Source organism: Megascapheus bottae, chromosome X (assembly GCF_031878675.1).
Source record: "Megascapheus bottae isolate mThoBot1 chromosome X, mThoBot2.hap1, whole genome shotgun sequence".
Taxonomy (NCBI): domain Eukaryota; kingdom Metazoa; phylum Chordata; class Mammalia; order Rodentia; family Geomyidae; genus Megascapheus; species Megascapheus bottae.
The window spans coordinates 92,559,509-92,585,199 of record NC_143547.1 but is presented as its reverse complement, the minus strand read 5'-3'; the positions used below and the strand labels follow the sequence as shown (position 1 = coordinate 92,585,199).

Below are 25,691 nucleotides of genomic sequence, written 5' to 3'. Positions count from 1 at the left end.
ATGCACCAAGACCAGGGTTCGATCCCTCAGTACCACATACATAGAAAAAGCTGGAAGTGGTGCTGAGGCTCAAGTGGTAAAGCCCTAGCCTTGAGATAGTTCAAGGACAGTGCTCAGGTCCTGAGTTCAAGCATAGGACTGGCCAAAAAAATGACTTAGCACTTGATGGGGACACGTTGGTTAGATAGAAAAGACTGACTTGCATCACATAAACACCCACAACGGAAGTGTCGGGGGCCCAAGTGAAGGATTTCTGTCACCTCTGTTGGTACAGAGCTCACTTGCCCATTGTCCATCAGGTCTCTAAAAAGCCATAAACATATATCTGACATGCTGATCTATCAAACACTATTCTCAGTGTGCATTTTACCTCTCCCAAAAGAGGACTTCTTGAATGAGAGGAGGTAACCATGCTGGGGATTGAGTATAACCGTGAGTTTATGGGCATTAATGATAGAGACATGTTACTTGGGCCAGAGACCCATCTCTACTTTAGTTAAATTATCCAGCTTCTTCTTGTCTCAGGGTCCTCATCTAACAAAGAAGGAATAATAATAAACACTCAAGACAGTTATAGACTCAAACCAGTGCCCATCATTGAAACATTCTGAAACCATAGATACTATGAATACCACAAGGAAAATTCTTATTCTCCTCATGATTCTCATGCTACATATGTTGAAAGCTCGGGTCACTGTGTGAGCCATTGCTCTCAAATCTACTTCCTCAAATGTGAGTGAGCCCATGAATCCAGTGAACATTTCCAGCCCATTGCCAAGGGCAGCCTGCCACACCCCCCCTTGTAGTTTCCTCTGGCTCTTGGGCTCCTCCTATTCCATCTCTGCCATTATTTGCAACTGTCCAAATAATGTGCAAGAGGAGAGAAAGACCAACAGGATTGACCTACTGTGGACATGGATTACAGCCGTTCCTTCCTGGTAGTTTTCTCTGCTCTCTAGAGCCTATTTACAACCAAATTACCCAGAAGGATTCCTCTAAAGCTACAAATGTTTCAGATATATCAAACATTATATATAGTAAAAGCCAATATTGTAGTAGTGTCCCATATTGCATACTATAGATCGCTTTCTTCGTATTTTGTACTCTTTAATCTTTCACTACCTCTGCCACATCTTCTTAGGTTCCCTTTAAACACATGTGACAAGTCTATTTTCTTTTTTGTGTCAATTCTGGGGCTCGAACTCAGGGCTTGGGTGCTGTCCCTGAGCAATTCTTGCTCAAAGGTAGCACACAGTTCCACTTCCAAGTTTTTAGTGATTCATTGGAGACTTTACTGGCCAGGTTAGTTATGAATGACTATCTTCAGATTGCAGTCATATGAGTAGGTAGACACTAGCTTTTGGCCATATCAAGCAACTTTTGCCTAGAATTTCTTCACAGGTTGTCTTCCTGAAGATATTCTAAGTGGAATCACCTTCAAGATTTTTCTCATGTATTGCTTCCCAAACATGTCTATCCTGTCCATCCTATTTAAAATTGCAGTCAACTGCTAGGCATCTGTTTATTCTGTTATATTTTTCAATATGTTCACTACTTTTCAATATATTATTTATTAATAATATTTTTCTCCCTGGTGCGAGAAAATTACATTTATGGGGCCAACCTAACTGCCTATTTTGTTCACTGATTCCAGAGCTATTTCTCTAGTTTATAGTCAAGATGCAACACATGTTTAGTAAGTGAATGACTAAATGTAATCTGGGCAGCCATCAGTATAATTAGTAAGCAATAGATAAATTGTTATCATTGGTCATTAAATAATTGTGAGATAATTCGCTAGTACTGGTCTCCATAAAGGAATCCTAGTAGAAGGCTGGTAGTGGGCATGTATACAGTGTGACCTGACGTGACATCCCTGCTGAATAGCCACTGTGTGGCCATCTTTATGCTAAGCCTCATGGTGGATTTTAGGTTGTTTGTATAGCATCGGGCCAGGTTTCTGTCCTATGTTTTTTGTGTGTGTATTATGTTGGGGCTTGGACTCAGGGCCTGTGTGCTGTTTCTGACGTTTTGTGCTGTACCACTTGAGGCACAGTTTCACTTGTGGCTTTTTAGTAGTTAATTGGAGGTAAGAGTCTCCAGGGCTTTTCTGCTTGGCATGGCTTCAAGCACGATCTTCAGATCGTAGCGTCGTAAGTAGCTGGGGTGACAGGCATGAGTCCACCAGTGCCCAGGTATCTTTTAAAGTTTTTGACCCCACAAGATAACGCCCCATATATGGGGAAAGTGTGGTCCAGCCCGCAAGCTATTTTTTTTGAGCCGATTCCTGGAGCCCTGTCAATAAATAGGCGGCATCCTTACTTTCCTGCCACCCCTCATTGGCCACAGGAGACCACATGACCAGTCCTAGCATCTTCGTTGGCCAGCTGGAAACAAAGGCGGGTCTCTTAGGAGGTGGAGTTTAAAAGGCAGGTGGCAGCTCCTGGGTGGTACAATGTCCCTGTCCGTCACAAGGGGTGACAAGAGGGTTGGGGGCCAGATCCTAACTGAAGGCTGTGACCTCAGGACCTTCAGACAGAGGAGGCAGCATACTCGGGTTGTCTCTGAGGCTCAGGACTGCCAGTGGTGCTAGAACCATGCTCAGGGTTCTGAGCCAAATTTTCACATTCTTCCGAAGACGGGCGGACAATAATGAAGAGCCACAGGAGCCGCTTCAAGGTATCCCTCCGCAAATACCCCTGGCCCACACGCATCCTAAAGGCGCTCCTAACGCTCCTAACGACTCGCATCTCGGCCTGTGGGCCACAGGAGGGACGAAGTGCGGGGGGAAATTAGACCATGTACAATGTCCGGGTGGGTCCTTGTGTCTTCCAGTGTTAGACCACCAAATATTCACGCCCGAACCCCCTTTGTCAGACCCAAGTAGGAAGTTTCTGGACCCATAGACAGAAGTTGTGTCATAAAATGCTTGGTGGGCTCCAACCTTTTCGGTTTCTGGGAGAATCCAAACGCTCTAAACTTGGAGATGAATTTGGTTTTGCGTGTGCTCGAAGCCCCGTGGGCAAATCACACATCTGCGATGCAGAGGAGAACATGAGCTAGGCTATTACAGGTTCTCTGTGTTTCCGGGAGCCCTGCCCCAGGTCTAGCTCACCGTAGACCCTCAAGGGACAGATGGAGTTAGAGCTCTATACAGTGCGTCATGGGAAAAGAGTGGCATCAGATTCACTATAAGAACATTCGCTAGGTGACTTGTGTCTCTGATGTGAATTATAGTAGTTCTAATTTGTGTCAAGTACTTCTATATACCAGGGATGGGACTAAGGACTCTAAGGCATGTGCATCATTAATTCAGTCTAAAAGCAGCAGTCCTAGCATTGTTGTGTCAGGACAATAGGGGTGAGGGACACACAGCTAGTCTGTGACCTAGCAGAATTTATGCCCCGCACTCCCATCCAACACACTTGCCTCAGTTACCCCATTACAGCAGATTCAGTGTCCTCAAGAGAATGGGGGGAAGAGATTGTCGCCCTGTGCACAGCCCTGAGCTCAGCAGGGACAGGGATCTGCCCTCTGCCTAGGAGGAAGAGGACCTAGGACCCCCAGGGGAGGTGGCTGGATCTTCATAGAGCTCATCTGGGATGCCATTCTTTCTGTTTAGCTGAACGTTCTCATGTCCTACACTGCCTGCTCCTTTGTCCACTGGGAATAGAGTGACAAATTTTCATGTGCTGAGTGGCCGTTGTCTCCTCTGTTCTTCCTCTTTCTCTTAAGATATGTGATTAATACATTTAACTTACTGCTTTCTCAGGATATCTTGCATTTTATTTTCATAATATAATGAGTAACAAATGACTTCTTAGCCATTCTTCCAATCCACCTAGTTGTTGAGTACCCACTTGTGGTACTGTGGTCCAGAACATTAGTTCTGCAGTCCTACTGTATGGGGTAGGATCGCAGAATGCTACTTACCACCTATTCTTGTTCAAAAAATTAAAGTCCTTTGTGATTAGATTTAAAACCGTGCTATCTGCTAGTGCTGTGTCTGTTGCAGCATATCATATGTTGCTTCTCATTCTGTTTGTATAAATGTAATAGCCATGTAATAATTGGCCTATAAAGGCAGGGTGTGTATGTGCAGTACAAATACAGGTTGTTTAAAGACTTAGATATATACACAGATATGACAACAAAACAACTTATACTCTACATTGTGCAAAGTACTCACAGTTCAAAGCAATTGACTTTTATATCACTTAGTGTTTACATCTTAAATTAGGCAAACATTGGTATTTTCCTTGATTGACAGCGGGGAAAAATGGTTCAGCCAGGATCCAGTGGATTGCACGTATAATTCTAGCTACTCAGGAGGCTGAGATCTGAGGATTGTAGTTCAAAGCCAATCTGGGCAGGAAAATCCTTAAGACTCTTTTTTCCAGCTAACCACAAAAAACTGGAAGTGGAGCTGTGCCTCAAATAATAGAGTTACCCTTGATCATAAAAGCTCAGGGATAGTGCTCACATCTAGGGTTCAAGTCCCAGGACTGGCAAAAAAATTTAAAAAATCGATTTAGAATAGTTAAGAAATGTGTGTGATTGTTGATCTTAATGTACTATGTTATTTCTCTTCTCTTTTGTGCCCTTTGGTTCATCTCATATTGTTGTAGTATCTGATTTTGTTGCCTGGCATATTGTATATACATTTATTTGTTTATTTGAAATAGGAAAGGAAGGGAAAAACAAGATGATTGGGAGGGGTGGGAGGAGGAAATGGGGACATAAACATGAGAAGTGGTATCAATGTTTGAGAAGTAATACACCTTCTAGCTGGCGAATATAACTGTAACCCCTCTATACATCACTATAAAAATAAATAAATAAAAGAAAAAAAGAAATTCGTGTGGGGTTGTAGAGATGGGGTTTTTTAGTAATTTTTTAAGTTTTTTTATTAAAGAATTTATTAACATGATTTTTACATCATATTTCAAATGACAAGTTTAACAAACAAGTGTTCAAGAAGGGAATCTCTATTTACAATCTCTGGCACTTAGTTTTTAGAACTTAATCAAAATTAGGCTAAGGGCTTGTATATCATAGATACATATTAGTTTATGAAATAAAACGTTATGTCTATAGTTATAGGTTTTTATGTCTATATATTTATATTTATATTTCCATTACCATGGAGAATTGGGTATGCAAATATTGAGTCCTCGCTCTTGTACTCTTTGGATCTAATAGCCACATATTAATGATACCATGCGCCTTTTGTTCCTTAGGTCTTGACTTGTTTCACTCAACATGATTTGCTCTAGATTCATCAACTTCCCTGCAAATGCCATTATTTTATCTTCTCAGTTGGCTATGTAGAATTCCATTGTGTATATATATATATATATATATATATACATATGTACCACATTTTATGTATCCATTCAAGAGATGGGTTATTTTAAGAGATGTAACTCTAACCCAGGAAATCTTGCTCCCAACACTGTGCTGTTAACCACAATCCACCTTGCTTGTGTTGTGAGGACACAGAGGTGTACCAAGAAATGATAAGAGATTTCACCTTGGGCATTCTGACTCTAGCACCCTGCATATGTGTGTTGTCTGTATCATCTGTATCTCAAATTGGAAGCACTACATTTCTAGAAATAGATAACATTTACCATTATTTTCCTCTGATAAAATTTCTTTGTAGCAAGTGTTTGCTTTTGAGATCCTGTTGTTTACTCATCCTATAGGTGACAGTAAATTGAAAACGGTGCAAGGATTTGTGACAAGCTTCAGTAGTGATCATGGCTGGATTGATGAGTCCATTTACTTCAGTGCTAATGTGGCTGGCAATGTGGCTCTGAAAGTTGGACAAAAAGTTACTGCAATTGTGGAAGAAGATGAAATAGCTTCAAGACTGAAGGCAATCAAAGTAAGATTATGATGAATTTGAGGGTAGTACTTTTCTTACTGGCTTTCAATCTTGCTTTTTATTTCAAATTCAGTGTCTCTGTGTGACCTGTACAATGAATGTAGCGAAATTTGAACTCCCATTCCCTTGAAGTTGTAGATGTTTTCTATTATTTGTTGTGATTTCTGGTTTTTGTTTGAAATAGGAGGCTCAATATCTTGCTTTAGATGTCCAACTCCAGAGCTGAAGCAAAATATTTCACTGAACAAAATTATTTGTATGCATCTCTGTCATAAGCAATCTAGCCTTTATTTTGATTTGTTCTTTCAGAACTGTCCCTTATTTGAGATTATTTTCATAACCTTATTGCATGCTACTTTCTGTAGACTCTGGATCTTAAATTTTATGAATTCCCCTCAATTCTCATAAAGTTTGTTTTTCCATTTCTCTGCCCGTGTTCCGCTTGACATTTGCCAGGCAAATAATTTGTATCCATTCACAACCCAGCTCAAACGTGACTTGCTCCAAATAATATTCTCCCATGTCTACTTATAATCTGAAATTTTCTTCCTCCTCTAATTTTTTAACTTTCTTTATATTCTGTGACTCTATTTGCTTACACCTTTCTTCCAAATAAACTGGACATTCCTAGAGGTAATAACTTTATTTTTTCTCTGACTCTGAAGCTATATGTGCAATTCAAATTTCTGGATGCCTTTTATCAATGCATGAAGCATGGGCATTACTTTTCTCATCTATTTTCTCTGATATTTTTCTAATATAATGTGAAATACGTTCACTAGTATTGAGGAGAGACAGGGTCACATTACATTGCACAGGCTGGTCTTTTTAGACCAGTTCAACCTAGCCTCCTCTCTTTACCTTATGCCATAAGCATAAGCATGCAAATTAGTTTTGTCGTGTTTTGTATCATATTTTCAGTAACAGTTTCCATATCTTACAGGTGGATGCTGTCTCTGAGAATTTTGACGTCATTATGCAACCAGACCCCAAAATGAGAGTTTTAGCTGGCTGTGTTACTCGTGTAAAGAAAGATATTGTATACATTGATAAGAAACTTTACTTCTCTCTAGACATCTTTTCTACAGGTATGCCTTGTGTTTTCAAATGTTACGTTAGGCCAGGAGTTTGGCCTAGGGGTAGAGTCCTTGCTTAGCATGCACGAAGACCCAGGACAGATTCCCTCGGTACCACATACACAGAAAAGGCTGGAAGTAGTGCAGTGGCTCAAGTGGTAGAGTGCTAGCCTTGAGAAAGCCCAAGGACAGTGCTCAGGCCCCGGGACTGGCAAAAAAAAAGAAAATGTAATGTTAAATTATTATAGACAAGTGAACAATTGACTGTGAGGTTTGTTTCATCTGGAAATACGTGTTATCACTTGAGAGGTAGACCACCTTCCTAGCAAGTATGATGCCCTGAGTTTAAATCATAGTGCTGACAGAAGAAAAGAGGTATATGTTTCAGCATGAAAAATGCTCTTTAAATTCAATACAAGTTATTTTAGTATGTAATAAATCAAAGTAGGTTGTGAAAATTAGCATAACAAACTCATTGACTCAATACATAGTAAAACAGGCAGAGGCAGAGAAAAAGAAAAAAAGAGAAAAGTGTGAGGAAGAACTAATTGTAGTGTCCTAAATAGTCACTCATTTTTTTCCATGGCTTTTTCAGGTTTTGTGCCCTACAAGGGTGACTGGGTAGAAATAGAGTATTCTAAGAAGTCAAGGACCTCAAAAATCAAGGCACACTCAGTGAAGCCTATGAACTGTAAGCATGTGGAAAATGTAAGTTGTTTCCAGGTCAAACATAATTAAATCTTTTCATACCTTCCTAGTGATGATATCAGAAATCTACTAGATGTTCTGGAACATCTGAAAATATGGGAAATGTACTGAGGATGTAGAGATCTGTAGATCAAAGCCCGCTGGGGGATGAAAATCTCTAAGACTCTTTTCTCCAATTAGCTAGCAAAAACCTGGAAGTGGTGCTGTGGCTCAAAGTGGTAGAGTGCCAGCTGAAAGAGGGAGCGAGGGAGACAAGGCGGGAGACAGGGAGGGAGGGAGGGAAACACAGGGAGAGAGAGAATATTTTCTTTTTCTTTTTTTTTCTTTTCTGTGTGTATGAGTGGGAGGGACTTGGGCTTGAACTGAGGGCCTGAGAACTGTCCCTGACTTTTCTGCCCTGACTGACTTCAAACCACAATCCTCAAATCTCAGCCTCCTAAGTAGCTAGGATTACATGTGTGACCCACTGGTGCCTACTGCATTATTTTTTGCCAGTCCTGGGCTTGAGGTCAGGGCCTGAGCACTGTCCTTGGACTTTCTCAAGGCTAGAGCTCTACCACTTGAGCCTCAGCACCACTTCCGGCTTTTTTCTATGTATGTGGTACCAAGGAATCAAACCCGGGTCTTCGTGCATGCTAGGCAAGCACTTTAACCACTAGGCCAAACTCCCGGCTCTGTGCCTACTGCATTTTTAACAAATCAGAATAACAAGAATTCCAGAAGGAGAAAATATAGAAAGCATATAAGAAAGCATTTAGTTCTAAGTTATAAGGAAAAATATTAGCTTCGTATCACCACATTCTCTCCAAGTTGTCTCCTTCAATCTCTCAGCCTTAACTATGGCAATTATGGGTAATGTTCAGAGCTAGGTTTCTCAGCGTAGATACTGGGCTCATGGCCAAACAGAGAATCTGCCGGAATTGGTGTAATGTGGGATCTGGGCACAGGCGTTTTGACAAAGTGACTCTCATGTTGCCAGTGTACCAAGCAGTTTGGAAACCCATGGTGGGGGGAACAAGCTGCAAGTTAGAGCTGGAGTGAGGATGAGCAGATCCCTTATGACAGATTGTGCTTTGCCTCAAATGTTTTCATCAAGCTGGAAACTGGTGGCTAACGTCTGTAATACTAGCTACTCAGGAGGCTGAGATCGGAGGACCTTGGTTCAAAGCAAGCATAAGACTCATTTCCAGTTAACCACACACACATACAAAAGCCTAAAATGGAGCTGTGGATCAACTGGTAGAGTACTAGCTTTCAGCACAAAAGTACAGGGACAGTGCCTAGACCCAGAGTTCAAGCTGTAGGACTGGCAATCATTAAACAACAAATAAACAAATACATCACCATTTCTTACTATAGATCTACATTACTTCACTAGAGGAAAGAAGTGGGGTGATAGACTACAGCATCTTTTTCACCTTGGATTCTCTGAAGTATCCGGCTGGATACGAACCTCAGCAGTATGACCTGGTCAATGCAGTGATCGTGGAGAGTACCCAGGTGGGCTGCACTTGGAGAGCGGTTTCCATCACCCCAGTGCAAAGTTCCTTCTAACAAACTATTTGTATTCCCCATTTCTTTTCTTCTGTGGGATTAAAAACAGTTTTCATAGGGAAAAATGTTTGCTTAGGAAGTCTAAATCTTTTAAATAGCACTCTTAGGTTCATGTATTTCATGAGTGTGGTGGATCAGCATATCTTTAATCTCTACATCTAGGAGATAGAGGCTAAAGGATCTGGAGTTCAAAGCCAGCCAGGGCTACAGATAAAGGCCCTATGTAAAAACAAAAATGTATATTGGAAAAATAGCATGTCTAAACAGTTGATATTTTATGTATTAGAAATGAAACACCATGGAGCCGGGAGGTTGGCCTAGTGGTTAAAGTGCTTGCCTAGCATGCATGAAGACCCGGGTTTGATTCCTCGGTACTACATACATAGAAAAAAGCCAGAAGTGGTGCTGAGGCTCAAGTGGTAGAGCTCTAGCCTTGAGAAAGTCCAAGGACAGTGCTCAGGCCCTGAGCTCAAGCCCAGGACTGGCAAAAAAAGAAATTAAACACTACATGAGTGTAAAAGATCTTTCAAGCATCATTGACTACAGTCAACTAATGAACACATACTGTATATTGGCACAAGTCCCCAGCTGTGGTATATATACCAAGAATTTATCTAAAAAAGAAAAAACCCAAAGAAACAAAAAGGTATTGGCAAGTTCTCTAGATAGTGTGAATTCGCTTTATGGAAGTACATTAGCAATGAAAAACATTCTAATGCTAAATATTGGTTGTAGATAAAAACAACCTTGACATGAATTAAACCACCTGGCTTCCATGGTCACAGTGAGTTCTGGGCTGGCAATGCCAGCTTTGCCCTTTGGTCATACACCTGCAGTGGCAAAGCATCTAACTCAAGAGGCATGAGGGCCAGAAGGTTACTGGGCATGATTTAACTTGACAGTCTGTCTTCAGTCTGCAGTCCCTCTTGTGCTATGTGTTCAGCATTTGCTTATCCACAACATTTTCCATCTCCTAACACCTACTCAGTTTTTTAAAGTGTATTGTCTCTCTGTGGCCCTTCTTCACATGCTATTCAGAATGTAAGTACTTTCAAGATGAGGGTGTGTTTGCATGGCTGTATATATCGTCTCTTCATTAACCCAGTGGCAAGCACTTAGTACAGGGCCTGGTTGTTTATTTTAGGGTAGAGTACCTGTTATTAGCTTTAATAAATGAATGGTTTGAGCAGCAGTAGAGCTTCTGTGTGGTTAATTCATCATCCAATTCTAGGAATCAATTTGCTGAGTATTCCATGAAGACCTCAGTTGATTTTTCAAACATAAACATAGCCATCCATGATGTTCAAAAGCCTCCTTGGACACTTTATGGAGGAGGTGCCAGTCCATCCACAGACTTTTATCAGGCGCAAACCCAGGGCTACTTCAGAGGTGGGGGAAGTTGCTTGAGCATAGGGAAGGATCTGAACAACCTTCCACAAGAGGAGGCCATGAATCTCCAGGATTTCCCTTGAGAGAGCATTCAAGCCATGATCATGGCCTAGGGGAGGGGCTGTTTCAGAACTTTGGGCATCACTGGAATGTGGCTTGTGGCTCAGCCCCAATCCTGGGCTTCCTAATGCCACCACAAGCCCTTAGTCTCTACCGAAGAGACTTTGGCTCTGAATTTGCTTTATGTGTCTAGGGGAACCTTCCACCTATCCAGTGGTTTGTGCCCCACTTTTAAATAAATGAAGCTTGTAGGAGTGAATTTCTTGCAATTACTATTATTGACACTAGAATTAAGCCAGAAGAAGAGCATTAAGGGCCCATAGAGAATTGAACTTGGCTTCTCTTAAACCCCTTGGGCCTCCTGAGCCTATAAAGAGTGGCTCCTGAGAGGAAGGCTAGTGGGAGCTGAGACAGCTCCAGGTTCCAGTTAAAGTCACCCCTCCTAAACAATATCACAGAGAAGACCACCACTGTACATTGAAAATGAGTCACGGCCGGGAATGTGGCTTAGTGGTAGAGTGCTTGCTTAGCATGCATGAAGCCCTGGGCTTGATTCCTCAGTACCACATACAAAGAAAAAGTCAGAAGTGGTGATGTGGCTCAAGTGGTAGAGCTCTAGCCTTGAGAAAGTCCAAAGACAGCGCTCAGGCCCTGGGTTCAAGCCCCAGGACTGGCAAAAAAAAAAACAACCCAAAATGAATAATATAGCAGCATCCACATGCTTTCTTTGAGGGCAGATTCAGCAGAACTAGACTGAAAATTTTGCTCCCATGATAAGTTAGTTCCAATGCTCTTTGCCCTAATTTAGAAGGCAAAGTCCTTGATTAAGTCATCTTCATCAGTACATCACACTAGCCTTCCAAAATGATGTCTTTATGGTATTATGAAAGGAGCAGAAAGTAGTAACCTATGACTTGCTACATGGTTTGATAAATGTGAAAGAATTGGCATGATAATTCAAGAATTTGTTCCTCCATAATTCTGGGCCTCTAATGTTTAAGTAGCATTTTCCCATGGTTTATGTATTATTTGTTCTTCCAAAGTTCATATATTAATGTATAATATATTAAATATAATATATGCGAGGTGTGGCCTAGTTGCGGGTTTGGTTCATGGAGAAATGAATTCTGTTTCCCAAGATGTCTCCTAGGTTTTGCAAAAATTCCCACAAGAATGAGTTTCTAGAAGTTGAACTTGGCCCTTGCCTAGTCTCTTGCATGCTTTCTCTGTCTCACACATGGTCCAGCCTGTGACACTACACCATGAATCCTCAGCAGAAGCTTTCACAACTCCAGAACTCTGAATAAAAGTACCTGGTCTCATCTACACACTCCATTCACCCCCTGAACAAGTTAGTTTACCTCTCTGAGCTCCAGTTACCTCATCTTTACAAAGAGAGACTCTAAATTTCTGTTTTAGGGACCTGGTAACTATTAAATTATTTAGTTTGTACAATGTAGTTTAAGCAGTTCCTGACTTAATTTGGTAAATTCTAGATAGAGATTAATGCTTTTCTCTGACTTTCTCTTCTTTTCCTTCACTATCAGGGTTGAAACTTTTGTTTGATTTTTTTTTTTTACTAATACTGGGGACTTGAACTGGAGTCTCTCATTTGCTCTGCTGGCCCTCTACCATATGAGCCACATCTCCAGGACAGGTGTGGAGATTTTATTTTGTCAGTTATGGCGCTTGAACTCAGAGCCTGGGCACTGTCCCTAAGCTCTTCTGCTTCTAGTTCTTCATCATTTTGAGCTACAGCTCTACTTCTATTTTTCTCGTGGTTAATTAGAAACAAGTCTCCCAGACTTTCTTGCCCAGGCTGGCTTTGAATCGTAGTCCTCAGGTCTCAGCCTCCTGAGTAGTTAGGATTATAGGCATGATCCACCAGTGCCCATCATGTGTTGAGATTTTTAATCGCTTAAAATAATTTTCAAAATTAAAAAATCAATAGATAGATTTCCATTAGCACATATAAATTGTCCAAAATAGTGGGATGTATTGGCACATTTTTATGCATGCATATGACATATTTTGATCATATTTACCTATGCATACCCTGTCTTATTCCACCTCTACCATCCTTCTGATCTCCTTCTTCTTCCTTCATAGTCACCCTCCTCTTTCATGTATTTTTATTTTCTAAACTCCACATGTGAAAATAATCATGCAGAACCATGTGCTGGTAGTTCTAGAAAAACCTAAAGGACAGTGCTCAGGCCCTAAGTTCAAGCCCAAAGACCAGCACAAAAAAATACTCATATACTACCAGGAGGCTGAGATCTGAGGATCAAGGTTCAAAGCCAGCCCTGGCACTAAAGACCTGAGACTCTTATCTCCAATTAACCTCTTGAAAATGGGAAGTGGGACTGTGGCTCAAGGGTAGGGCAGCAGCCTTGAGCTGTAGAGTTCTGGGACAGTGTCCAGGCCCAGGGATAGAGCGGTAGCCTTGAGCTGAGGAGCTCAGGGATAGCACCCAGGTACTGGGGTAGGGTGGTAGCCTTGAGCTGAAGAGCTCAGGGACAGGGCCCAGGCCAAGTTCAAGCCCCACGGCCCACAAGAAAAATAATAATCATACAAACATGCCTTTTTGTATCTGGCATATTTCACTTAACCTGGTTATGTTCCATCTACTTTCCTGAAAATGCCATGTTTTTGTTTTACTTTGCAGCTAAATGAATTTACTGAGTTCAAGCCTTAGGACTAGCACCAAAACAAAACAACACAGTTTCACTAGGTAATCATGAAGGCGAGTAGATATATTCACTACCTTCACAACTTTGTTTCTGTATATCCTTGATCTATGACTCCCGCCTAGCCAGCTCTCCTTTGTGCGCTGTTTCCCAGAGAGTGACTGAAAAGTCTTTAGGCTCAGAGATGGTGGGAACACTAATACAAGGTGGAATGAAACCAACATTCCCTCAGCTTCACTTTCTTCCAGATAGATTAGCTTGATGTGCTTCCAGGGCAGGGCGAACACCAGAATGTTGGTCAGGGTCCCACTTGTCCTTATGAAAAGCCTGTAGGGAGTAGAATCCCAAACCATACTGTGTGGAGGAGCACAGCAGGTCCCGTGCTTTCCACTGCCTGTGACATGATTTTCCCAGGCCCACTTCCTGCATGCAATTACGCCTGCCTGGTGAATCTCCCAACACTCTTCAGCCTTGCTTCAAGTGGTAGTCACCCAGTTACACACCAGTACAAGGTAGACTCTAGCGTGGCCAACCATGGTGATAATAACTTGGAGTTCCAAGGAAAAGAAAAGTGTGGGGTTTATGTTTCCTGAAGCAACAAGCTTGGTCTCGAATTTCGCAGGTTTCCTTCCTGTTACAGCACCCATGCTTTTACATTGAGGGATGCAGAATACTTGTAAAGAGTTCTCAAGTACCCAGATCCGCTGAGGTCATACTGTCTTTCTTTCTGCATCTGACTCTCTGCCAATTTACCCACTTGGTTTCTTCCTCTTTTCCTTTCTGTTAGCCTACTCTTCTGCCAAGCTGCCAAGCCTCCAAGATCCCAGTAACCATGAAATATTTCTTCCCCTCTGATCCTATAATATGTTCAGTATTGATTTTCAGTGGATTCCCTCAGTCGTGCACCTCACTAAGTATTCTCTGGCCCTTTCAATCTCAAACTGGGAAGAAGCTAGAACCTGATCTGCTACTAATTTGACATCTTGGATCCTCCTGAACAAGTCTTATTTTTTGCCAGCCCTGGGGCTTGAACTCAGGGCCAGGGCACTGTCTCTGAGATTTTGTGCTCAAGTCTACTGTTTTACTACTTGAGCCACAGCTCCAGTTCCAGCTTTGTTGGAAAAACAAAAGAACCTCACTTAAGAACCTCACTGACTTTCCTGCTCTGATTGACTGCAAGCTGCAATCCTCAGATCTCAGCCTCCTAAGTAGCTAGGATTGCAGCCATAATCCACTGGTGATCAACTCTATCTTATCCAGGTTTAATGAGCATTTATTTGCTATTATTTCTTTGTCCTTTCATTTTGGGAGATTGAAGCCAGGACCTATTACTAATCTGCACTACTTGAAGCATTCTTCCAGACTTGTATTTTTGTATGTGTGCTATAATGGAGTGTGAACTCACAGCTCCATACATGGTAAGCACATGCCTCTCATGCACCCCAGCCACTCACCCAGGAACACCTCTGGGCAGCTGTCAGTTTTTACACTGAGCCATCCTCAGCAGGCCCCATGTGAGGGACAAGAAAGCCAAAGTTAGGCGCCTTCAAAAGTGGCAGTGCCCTTCCAAAGCCTACTTTTACCCTCTAGGCACATGCCTTACCACTTGAGCCTCATCTCAAGGTTCCTGTCCCCACTGAGTTTTTGATACAGGATCTCAGTATTTTTGCAGAGCCTACATTCAGTGTAATGGTCATCCTGCTTCCACTTCCTGAGTAGCTGAGATTACAGGCATGAGCCACCATGTCTAGCTTTCTTTGGGGCTTGATCTTCCTGCTAACACGCACCCATTAGTAATTAGTAAGTGCAGAAATTTCTCTTCACATGTTGATAACAGTGATTGTGTTAGATGGGCTGAACTGGGACTCAGTACTTGCTCAAGCCCCTAATGTGTCTTCTTTCCCTGCATGCACTCTCAGAAAAGTGTATATCTGACTGCTCTGCATCTATCAAGATTTCTGAGTATGAATTACAGCCCACCTGTTAGGGGCCTGGGTGGCTCATGCTGCATGAGCAGTGGTCACCTTCACCTTCTGTGGCTCTTTGCTGTTAAGAGCACATGTGCAGCATGTGTGCTTGTGTGATGGCGTCCTCCTGGGAATCAGAAGGTGGCTGTGGTCACTGCATATCCTAGGTTCAGGGCAGTGATTTTGAACAGCTCCAATGTGGGATTCCTGATTTCCTACTGCCTTGACTGGAGACCTCTGCCCTTTACCCAGCCTCCTGTGTCCCCACATCCCTGGTGCATTCCTTCCCCCCAGAATTTTGTTCTACTGTGCCACCCCCATTTCATTTCCCCTTAGGTTGCCTGGCTCCTCTGGGGATGTACTGGGGGTAGGGCGATGCTAGGAATAGCTTAGGGCCGTGGTCAGTCAGGGGAGGTCTAGGACCTGGTGGGTGGTTTTTCCACAAGGGTCCTCAGCCACCTGTCTGCAGGAAGGCAGTAGGGACTCCCCACCTGCTGCTGCACAGGGGCCTCTGGGTGACCCACAGTTGGTTTCAATTCCCCTCACCCCAGAGCCAACTAAACTGAGCATGTTCACACCAGGCGATAAAATGGAAGAAAGACTTGTGCTTCATGTCTTCTCATCCAAGGGGTAGGCATGGCCCACTGCTCTCCCCATCCCAGGACCAGGCTCTGATACTGCCCTTTTCCACAAGTAAGGATCTGAGTCTGATGTTGGAGTGGCTCCTGAGGGAGCAGCAGGTTCTTGGCACCCCTCTCAACCTTCTGAGGTGCCCCAACCCTTGACCTGCAGAGTGCAGTCCCCACACTCCCCACCATACTCTAGGCTACTGAGTCACAAACAGAAATAGGCCTCCAGTCAGCATTTAGTATGCAGAACACAAGGATTTTCTTTACATTTGGAGAACCAACAAGATAATGCAACAGCAGAAACAAGACCACATTCCTGACAAGACAGAGCGGGCAGTGCTGTTCATCACACAGAAAACCAGAGTCATCCATGCAGTGTCTCCACATTGGTTCAGCCTCTGCTTCCAGGAACACAGACTGCCAATAACTAAAGTGCATGGAGATCCTATCATATAGGCCCCACAGGGCAGGGAGCAGCCCTGAGGGAGGAAAGAAAACAAAAACTCTAACAACTCAAGGCCAAAGTTAGTCAGGGACACAAGGAGGCCTGGTTCTCCCTCTCTCCTGGATAATGCCTCCAAGAACAGAGGGAGGATAGGACATTGGAGACACAAGACAGCACACACAATTCTTCCTGTAGTCCAAGCCCATTAGACACGGGGAAGACCAGACACCCCAGCAAGTCCCCCAGATCCACCCCACCACAGGCATGGTCACACAAACTACACATACAAGCACACACATGAACATTCCCACTGGCTCAAACATGCAGGGATATTAGATGATGAGCCTTCTTTCCTGGCTGCTGTAGAAAAAGGCTGAAGCTAGGGAGGCAGCTGCCTAGAGGGTAAAAGCAGGCTTTGGAAGGGCACTGACACTTTTGGAGGCTCCAAACTTTGGCTTTCTTGTCCCTCACACGGGGCCCGCTGAGGATGGGTGAGGGCAGAGGCTGGCAGCTGCCCAGAGGTGTTCCTGGGTGGGTGGCTGGGGTGCACAAGAGGCACCGGCAGGATTGGAGGCTCTTGGAGACTTGACACAAGGAAGCAAGCCAGCAGTCTTGGGCTATGGGTTCCCACAGGCGGCAACAGCAGCCCCTTTCCAGCCTGTGTCTATGGAGTTAGAGATAGTGTTGAGGTCCTTGGCTGCAGTGGGCAGCTGAGAAGGGCACATGGTAAAGGGCTGCACTTCTCTGCCCCTGGGCTGGTGACACTGCAGCAGGTTTCCATCCAAGGCACTGAGAACATGGATGGGCCTCTAGTCATCACTGCCAGGGAAGCTGAAGAATGGGCGGGTGGGCTTTTCTTGGCCGGTTTGTGACTGCAATTAGCACACCCAGGGAAGTCTGAACCACTGTCTGCCCATCTGGACGAGCTTCTCCTATATGATCCTGGGGATGAGGACAGACTTGGAGACAGAGAGAGATAGTCATGTCATGGATTCTAGTCCATTCCACCCCAGGTTTATCCCCTCATCCTATCAGCTACACTCTGTTGTCAGGAGCCATGCCACCTCTATCAGCCCTACGACACCACCACACTGAGAGGCTCTGGCAAAACAACTGTTAAAGAGTCCCTGTCCTAGAGCTTCAGTGGGGTCAGGAGGTTTTGTAGTAAAGACTTTATGGACCCATCTCTCTCATTGCTCCATGTTTCCCGACTTTCTATATATCCTTAAGAAAGGCTACATCTCCAAATTCCCTACCCCTGGCTCTTGTCTCCAAAGGATCCCTGAGAACTCTGTGATCCCTCTCCACCTCACCCCTTCCCAAGTCTTGGAGAAGCCTGGGGAGTGGAGGCAAAATGAAGACTGAAGGACAGACAGGTTTCCATCCCTTTCATCTGTATGACAAGGACAAGCCCCAGCCCCTGCACAGATCCCCATTGGACTCTTTATGCAAGAGAATATATCTCCCTCAGTGCTGCTAGGAGATCTCAGTGCCCTGGAAACAGGGCATCATTCCCTGGGACACTCTATCCTCTGGGCCTCTACCAGAAAGCAGCTACTGGAACCAGGGTACTTCAGGTAGGGAAGCGAATCTTGACAAGGCCAAGGAATGGGCAGGCCAGCAGCTACCAAAGCCAATGCCTGAAAAAGCAAGAGATAGAGACCTCACAGTTAGTTGCCTGGCCACTCAGAGAGGGCCTGTTTCCCTGCATTCTCCTCTCAGGTGTCCTTTCTCACTTGCCCTCCCCAGCACAGCTACAACCAGTGTGCTGCCCACGCAGGGAGAACTCCTATTTTCCCAGATCCCTTGGGGTCCTGGGTCTGAACATGTATGAGTTTCTGTGAAGTCTCATGAGCTACCACTGCTGGAAGCAGGGTCTGGCAGAATGGAAGAGCCAGACTGGGAGAAGGGAATGGGTAGGGAAGCCACTTCCCCAGTCTTTCCTACCAGCAAACTAGGTGTCTTCAACATGACCGCAGATGGTGCTGAGGAGCAGAGGGACAGCAGCAGCAGGCAGTCACCAATCCCCTGGGCCCAAAGACAGAGCAGGAGGCAGTTTGGCGAAGAGCTGGGAGGATCTCCTGAGAAGCCCAGAGGCCTGTGGGCTGAAGTAGGGACGGACTTAGGTTTGCCTCAGAAGAGAACCATCCTTCCTGTCTGCCTACCGACAAAGAAGAAGAGTGGGTGCATCTGTTTCCCTCCAGAACCTTCCCAGGGAGTCCTCGACCCTCCCCACCCCCCAATTCCCCACAGGTGACACCATCCGGGCCTCCCCATGAAGGGGGCGGGCACTGGGCGGTGGGCGGGAGGGGCTTCCTGTCTGGTGTTGGGCTGACCCTGGGAGATGCGATGCCGACGGCGCCGCTGCCGCCCCTCACCCTGGGCCGGGAGCCCCAGGCCCTGCCCGCCTTTCTGGTCCTGAGCTTGGCTGCGCAGCTGGTTTGCCCCGGCGTCTTCCCAATTTCCTCCAAGCCTGCACGGCTCCTCCACATCGAGATGTCAAAGCAACCCATCCGCCACCCCCATTCCAACCTGTCGCCCCTACCTTGCAGCTCACGGCCTGGCAAATCAAGTGGCCGCAGTCGGATTCCGTCCTCCCTGTTGTCCTCTTTGGCCACCGTGAGGCAACAGGTCGGACGGACTCCGATTCTCCAGGTCCCGTTGGAGAGGACCGGTTGCGCTTGTGGCTCGGCGTTTGGGGATGGGGTCCGGGCCGGGTGACAGTCCCCAGGCCGCGTCGGGATTCGTCGCGAGCAGCGGATGGCCTCGGTCACCCGGCCTCTGGCCCCAGTCGAATCCCGGCGACCCTGGGCCTCGCCGCCGACCTTCAGGTCCCGGCGTCCTGGCCCGGAGCCGGGGCGCGGGCCGCTGGCTGCCGGCCGCTCGCCCCCGCCGCGGGCGCTCATTCGATGCGCACCTGCAGGCGAACATTGAACATCACCGAGGCCACCATGTAGAAGTAAGGGAAGTTCATGCGCAGCCGCCAGGCCAGGTCGAAGAAGGTGAGCAGCGTGCGCGTGAGTCCCTTGCAGAAGGCGCTGTAGGAGCCTCGGAACGCGGCGGAGCGAGACAGCCGCAAGGCCAGGCCGGACAGGGCCGCAGCCGCCGCCGCCATCGACAGAGCCGCCGATGCCGCCATGGGCCCGGGCCGCCACAGACCCCGCCGACCCAGGACCTACAAGAGCGCAGGAGCCTAGCGAGCGAGCCGACTCGAAGCTCCGCTGCGATCCTGGCCTTTTGGAGCCCCGCCCCCTGGCTCTCCTGGTCCTCCGGCTCTCCCCGCCCCTCTGGCTCTCCCCGCCCTCACTCTGCCCCTCCTCTTCCTACAGGACAGCACAGCCCCCCTCGCAGCTCCTCCCCCAGGCTCCCGCAGCAAGTTCCCGCCCCCATCGGAGCCCTGTCCCTAGGCCATTGCTGCTGTGGAGAGCAGCATTGCGCATGCTCTGCTTAGTAGCTCGCCTCGCCCACAACCCACACTTATTTGCATAGACCCCGCCTTGTGACCCGTCCTCAGGAGCCCCGCCCACATTCTCTCTGGGGCCCTAGAACTGCCTTTACCCCTCCTCCTGGCAGAGACTATGCCCATCCCCTCTATACCCCCTCATCCCCTCTACTACCCCCTTCCTCAGTCTATCGTTTTAGACCCCCGCCAATCATACTTTTCGGTTTAGACTGTAGCTACAGAGTGGCCCCTTTTCTGATGGCTGGAATCATTTCCCTCCTCCCTTTCTTTCCCCACCTCCCTGCTTCCCCCACTCGCCGGTGAGGCACATCTATATACATATTCCCAGCTATAGGTCGCACCCCTTGTGGATGCTCCACCTCTCCCTCAAGCAGTCCACTTGTTCTACCCCACCTCCTCAAGGGTTTGTGCGCAGCCTCAGGCTGAGAAGTTTGGAAGGAGTTGCTGCCGTGGATCACTCTTGGGGAATCCTTTCTTCTGAAGCAGGAATTGCTGGCTGGACTGCAATGCTGATTCAGGCAGAAATCACATCCAGAAAGCTTTTCCCAGGCACATCTGCACACTTTTCCTGTGTTCTCCCTAGGAAAAACAACTAGCCTAATTTTGTACTTTTCTTTAATTGTCATAGTACAGTAAAAGTTGTTACAGTGATAGCAAATCCACATGCCATTGTTCTTATTCTGGTGTGTTGGGGGTGCATTTGTTTCTTTTCTGCTGTATTTGTTGCATATAATCAATGGATGGTGAAGTTCCTTATTACTATTTTATTTCTAACCATTGTACATACATTCCTCTAAGCACTATGTTCTCTGGTTAGTTAATAAGATCTTCCTGGGTGTATAATTGCCTTTATATTTCCTTCACACTTGCAAAGCAGTTGGTCAACCATGCCTCCAGCTCCTTTTTTAGCTTTTTTTTGAAAAATGATTTTTGTTTATTATGTCTGCATGGACAATGATACATGTGCACCACCATGCTTGCCTTATTGGCAGTGATTGGTTCTTGATGTTTTAAGATATCTCAGATACAAATCCACTCATGAGAAAACAGAAGCCACATTTTGAAAGATCCAATTGTAGTCTTTATTAAAAGGCCAGACACTGCACGGTGGCATATGGTGGCATAGTGGACTCAAATCTTAACGACCAGCAGCCCCAAGCATAGCTTACACAAAGCTTTTAAAGATTAAAAACCCATCAGTTTGGGATGGAGGCAGTCCCCGGACAGAAGCAGACCTTATATGGATATAATCAGGTACAGGCTCAGGTACCTGCAAAAATTTTCCATCTAAGCAAAAACTGCTCAGGAAGGTTATCAAGGAAGAATCAGAGCATTCTCTACAAACCTTTCCTAAAGCTATGATGTCTGCATTTCTCTGAAGCAGAGCTTTGCTTGTTCACCTTGAGCTAGGCATCTGCATTCAGTGAATGGTCTCTCTCACCTTTAAGTTTTTTATCACTGGGTGTGGAACTCCTTCCACCCAGCAGGAGGCACCAAGATGGTGGTAAGAAGTTACGTAGACTCACCTCTCTCACTTCATTGGTATCTTTTTGTCTGGACTGATCTCAAAAATGAGATCCTCTCGACCTCCCAAGAAGTTGGGATTATACATGTGTGTTCTCTTACCCAGCTTTACGGGGTTTTTTGTTTGTATTTGTTGGCAAAAGGACTTAAGTTCAAGCTTTTGCTCAGAATGTTCTGCTCCCACTTGGCACTCTACAACTTAAGTCAAACCTCCAACCCAATTCTGGAATTTTTTGGTTTTTGTTTTGGCTGGGTAACTGGAAACAGAGTCTCTAAAACACTTCAGCCTAGACTTGCTTAAAACTGCAATCCTCAAATATCAGCCTCCTCAATAGCTGGATTATAGGTGTGAGCCATTGGTGTCTAGCACCTAGCCTTAATTGTTACTCTTCAGCCTTTACTTTTGAAGTCATTATCAATGTTAGAGTTTAAACCTGTTATTTTATTGTCTTTTTTTCTGTACTGGGGAGTGAATCTAGAAACAAATGCTCTACCATAACAGTCTTGGCCAAAACACTTTTGGTCACTATATTGCTTTTGAGATTGGATCTTGCTAACACTGCTAAGGCTAGCATTAGACCATAATTCATGAATTTCCTGTATTCACCTGTCTAATAGCTAGATTACAGGTGTGCATCATACCTTTTATTTTTCTATTTCCCTTTTTTGTCATTTTTGTACTGTACATATTTTCTATTATGTTATCTACAGTGTTTTTGAACATATAGTTGTATAGCCATTTGCTAGTTCCTCCAGGAATTAAAATATTCACCACAAGCTAAGTGCTGGTGGCTCATGCTCATAGTATCTACTGTTGTAAGGGAACTCAGTCCTGAGAAACAGAGAAGCCACCACTGAAGGGCTGAATTGGTAATTTTTATTGGCCAACTGGTGGATTCTTGTCTCAAAGACCAGCAGCCAAGAATGAAGCTAGCATAAAACTTATATAGGCCAAAACCACATAAGGTTACACATAAGCAAAGAAATCCAAATAAGGATACTTAAACCTAATAAAGGTGTTAAATATAAGCAAAGTAAATTAGTTGAAGATACTTAAACCCGATAAAAGTGTTAAATATAGGCAAAGCAAACCATCTAAGGAAAGGATCAGAAGAAATCAAGAGCTAATTATTTAAGGGAAGTAAGAATTTCTTGGAGCTTAACTCAGGGTACATCCAAAGAATGCCCTGTATTACCTCTAGAGTTATTCCAGAGCTCTATAAAAGCCCCCTTCACCTAGCAAGGCTCAAAGATGGCTGTAAGAACAAGGCATATTGGTTAGACCCAATTGGCATCACTATTTAAAAAAATTCAAGTGAAATAGAGATACTACTTCCATTTTATTTCCTTTATCCTTCTCCATTTTAAATATAAAGAGCTTAACTGTTTTGTGCATATTTGAATGTACCCATATCAGTCAATGTTAAATTTTTTGCTTTAATCACTGATCATCAAACTCAATTTAAAAATTCATGAAGAAGGGCCTGGAGTGTGGCCTAGTGGTTGTGTGCTTGCCTAGCATGCATGAAGCCCTGGGTTTGAATCCTTGGTACCACATGCACAGAAAAAGCCAGAAGTAGTGCTGTGGCTGAAGGATAGAGTGCTAACCTTGAGAAAACTCAAGGAAAGTGCCCAGGACCTGAGTGCAAGCCCCAGGACTGGCAAAAGAAACAAAAGAAAACATCATGAAGAAACCAGGAGTGAGTGGCTCATGCCAATGGTCCTAGCTACACAGGAGCATGAGATCTGAGAATCAGCCCGGGAATAAAAGTCCATAACACTCATCTCCAATTAGCCAGCAAAAAGCCAGAAAAGGAACTGTGGCTCAAGTGGTAGACTGACAGCCTTGGGTGAAAAAGCTAAAGGTCAGTACCCAAGCCCTGAGATCAAGCCCTACAAACAGCAACAACAACAAAGGCTTGGTGACTTAGTCAAGGTCATTTGCTTGATAAGCATGAAACTTGTCAGGGCTTAATATGCTATTTCTTTGACAGTGAAGGAATTGGGATGAGAATTACAGATCTCCTCTTTTCCTTTAGTGTACAGGTATATGTGGCACCAAGGGGCACCAAGGAAGTTCTATTTTAAGGAAGAGGGATTGACTTAGCCTTTCTCAGGATAGTCTCTGGAGTTAAGGCAGCTTAAGTGTTTACTTTCATTACCTACCAAGGACAGTAGCCTCTATTTCTTCACTGCTTGTGCTCCACTTTCCTACCTTCATGGGAAAGGAACCTAACTGATAAATATGGCTAAAGAATTACCATAGAATAGACCTTAAAGTTAGGTTAAAAGGGCAATCCTAGGCCATCAAAAAATAATTTTTAAAGCTTTTTTAAAGTCATTTAAATGCATACATTAATACTTTTGTATTAGGGGACAGATGTTCAGTAAAGGAGACTATTTTAAATGCATGAGAAATTTCATGTTCTAGTATCTTATCCTTGCAAAAAGTTTTTTTTTAATTTTTCTAGATTTCTGAAAACTTCCTAACAATGTAATCTGGAAAAGAGTTCTTAGAATTCTACCTATTATTACTCAGGAAAGAAAGGAATATAGTCCACACCCAAATCTCATAGGTAAATACCAAAACTATGGAGTAGGTAAGGTAATTTTTACTGCAAAAATGAGATTAAGCAATAGATTCTCTTTAAACATGTGTTACAAAGGACTAGTAAAGAATGAGGAGGGTGGCTAGGGTGTTAAGCACAAAGTATGGTTATTTTCACCTAACACCAGGAAGCTGGGACTGAGAAAGTTGAGGAAGAAAGCTCAGTTTCCCGCAGGTGCTCTAGGCTGTTTCCCTCCAAGATGCCCAGCAGGCAGCAGAGGAAAAGTTCTAAGACCCTCTTCTGCCACCTAGTGGTAAGGCATATAAGGCCTGATTCCCCTACCATTTCCCATACTTTGACATTAATAATCTGGATCAGGTTGCCAAAAACTTAATTGGACTACTGGGGGATCCCACCCATTTTAGGAGGCAAAAAAGGATAATGTCTTGAGGGTGAGTGTTCTCAGCCAGGCTTATTAGTGAGGATGAGGCCCCTTCTGGGCCCTCTAGCCTCCTGTGTTTACTGGTAGCCTTAACAATTGTTAACAGCTGTTAACAATTGTTATACATCATTCATAGAACACATGAAAAGAAAAGGATAAAGAAAAACAAAGACCCTTGCCAACGGAAGGGGGAGTACCAAAGTGGAGGAAAGCAGAATGGGGAGCAATCCAATCTCTGTCACAGGAATAATCCTAAAAATATTAATGCAACTGACAGGAAAAAGACTGCATTTTACATTTGAACTCACAACAAAACACCTGTTTTCTAAAATATTTAAGATAGTGATCAATTTTTATCAAATATAAATCTTTTTGCCAGTCCTGGAGCTTGAACTCAGAGCTTTGAGCACTGTTCTTGGGCTTTCTCAAGGCTAGAGCTCTACCACTTGAACCACAGCACCACTTCTGGCTTTTTCTATGATTGCGGTACTGAGGAATCGAACCCCGGTCTTCGTGCATGCAAGGCAAGCATTCTACCACTAGGCCAAACTCCTGGACCCTCAAATATAAATCTTTTAAGAAATAAAATTGATTAAATACATTGTGTACATATGAAGATGTTATAAAGAAATCCACTAAAGGCCATCGAAAAATAGAAGAGGGAGGCAAAAGAGGGAATTAATCTGACTGAAGCATAAAATATGCATGAATGAAATACCACCATAAAATCCCTTTGTATAGTTAATATTTGGGAATAAAAAATGAGGTTAAAAGCAGAAATAACATGAAACCTATTTCCTAATTGCAACACAGAAAGCCAAAAATTAAAAAGAAAATGGCAACACTGTACAGATCTTGGATCAAAGGAGAAATATAATGAAAAGTACAGAGGCAATATTTTGAAATCAAGAACATTATATGTAAAATTATAGAATGTAATCGAAGCTCTACTTAGAAGAAAATCTAGAGCCTTAAATGCTTTTATTACAGAAAAATGAATGAGAAAACAATTGCTAGCAATTTATTAAATGCTTCTATTCTGTAGGTAGGGCTTAAAATATATTTTCTTCAATCTTCACTGTATTTATGAGGTGGGTCTTATGTACACTCATTAGGCACATAGTATGAAATGTTCTATGTAATATAATGCCAAGAAAGATTTCATATATATCTTGATTGAATGCCACAATCATTTATTAATGTCTTCTAGCCTGTAACAATTTAGTCATGTGTTTATAATGTAGATGAAAGGGTGGGTATAGCTCAATATTATGATTACATTTAACCCTGTTAGCTAAACTTTAT

The 25,691-nt window shown here is 44.1% G+C and overlaps 2 protein-coding genes across 2 annotated transcripts; one reads left to right on the top strand and one right to left on the bottom strand.

Moving 5' to 3' along the window:
• Positions 1–2,571: 2,571 nt before the first annotated feature.
• LOC150041574 (cancer/testis antigen 55-like) lies at positions 2,572–9,720 on the top strand. The gene is made up of 5 exons (XM_090326280.1): positions 2,572–2,679; positions 5,709–5,890; positions 6,834–6,978; positions 7,562–7,674; positions 9,034–9,720. The coding sequence occupies exons 1-5, from the start codon at positions 2,598–2,600 to the stop codon at positions 9,226–9,228; spliced, it is 717 nt and encodes a 238-aa protein (XP_090182406.1). The 5' UTR covers positions 2,572–2,597; the 3' UTR covers positions 9,229–9,720.
• Positions 9,721–19,223: 9,503 nt separating this feature from the next.
• LOC150041573 (small integral membrane protein 10-like protein 2A) lies at positions 19,224–19,703 on the bottom strand. The gene has a single exon (XM_090326350.1). The coding sequence runs from the start codon at positions 19,545–19,547 to the stop codon at positions 19,311–19,313; it is 237 nt and encodes a 78-aa protein (XP_090182476.1). The 5' UTR covers positions 19,548–19,703; the 3' UTR covers positions 19,224–19,310.
• Between the last annotated feature and the right edge of the window lie 5,988 nt (positions 19,704–25,691).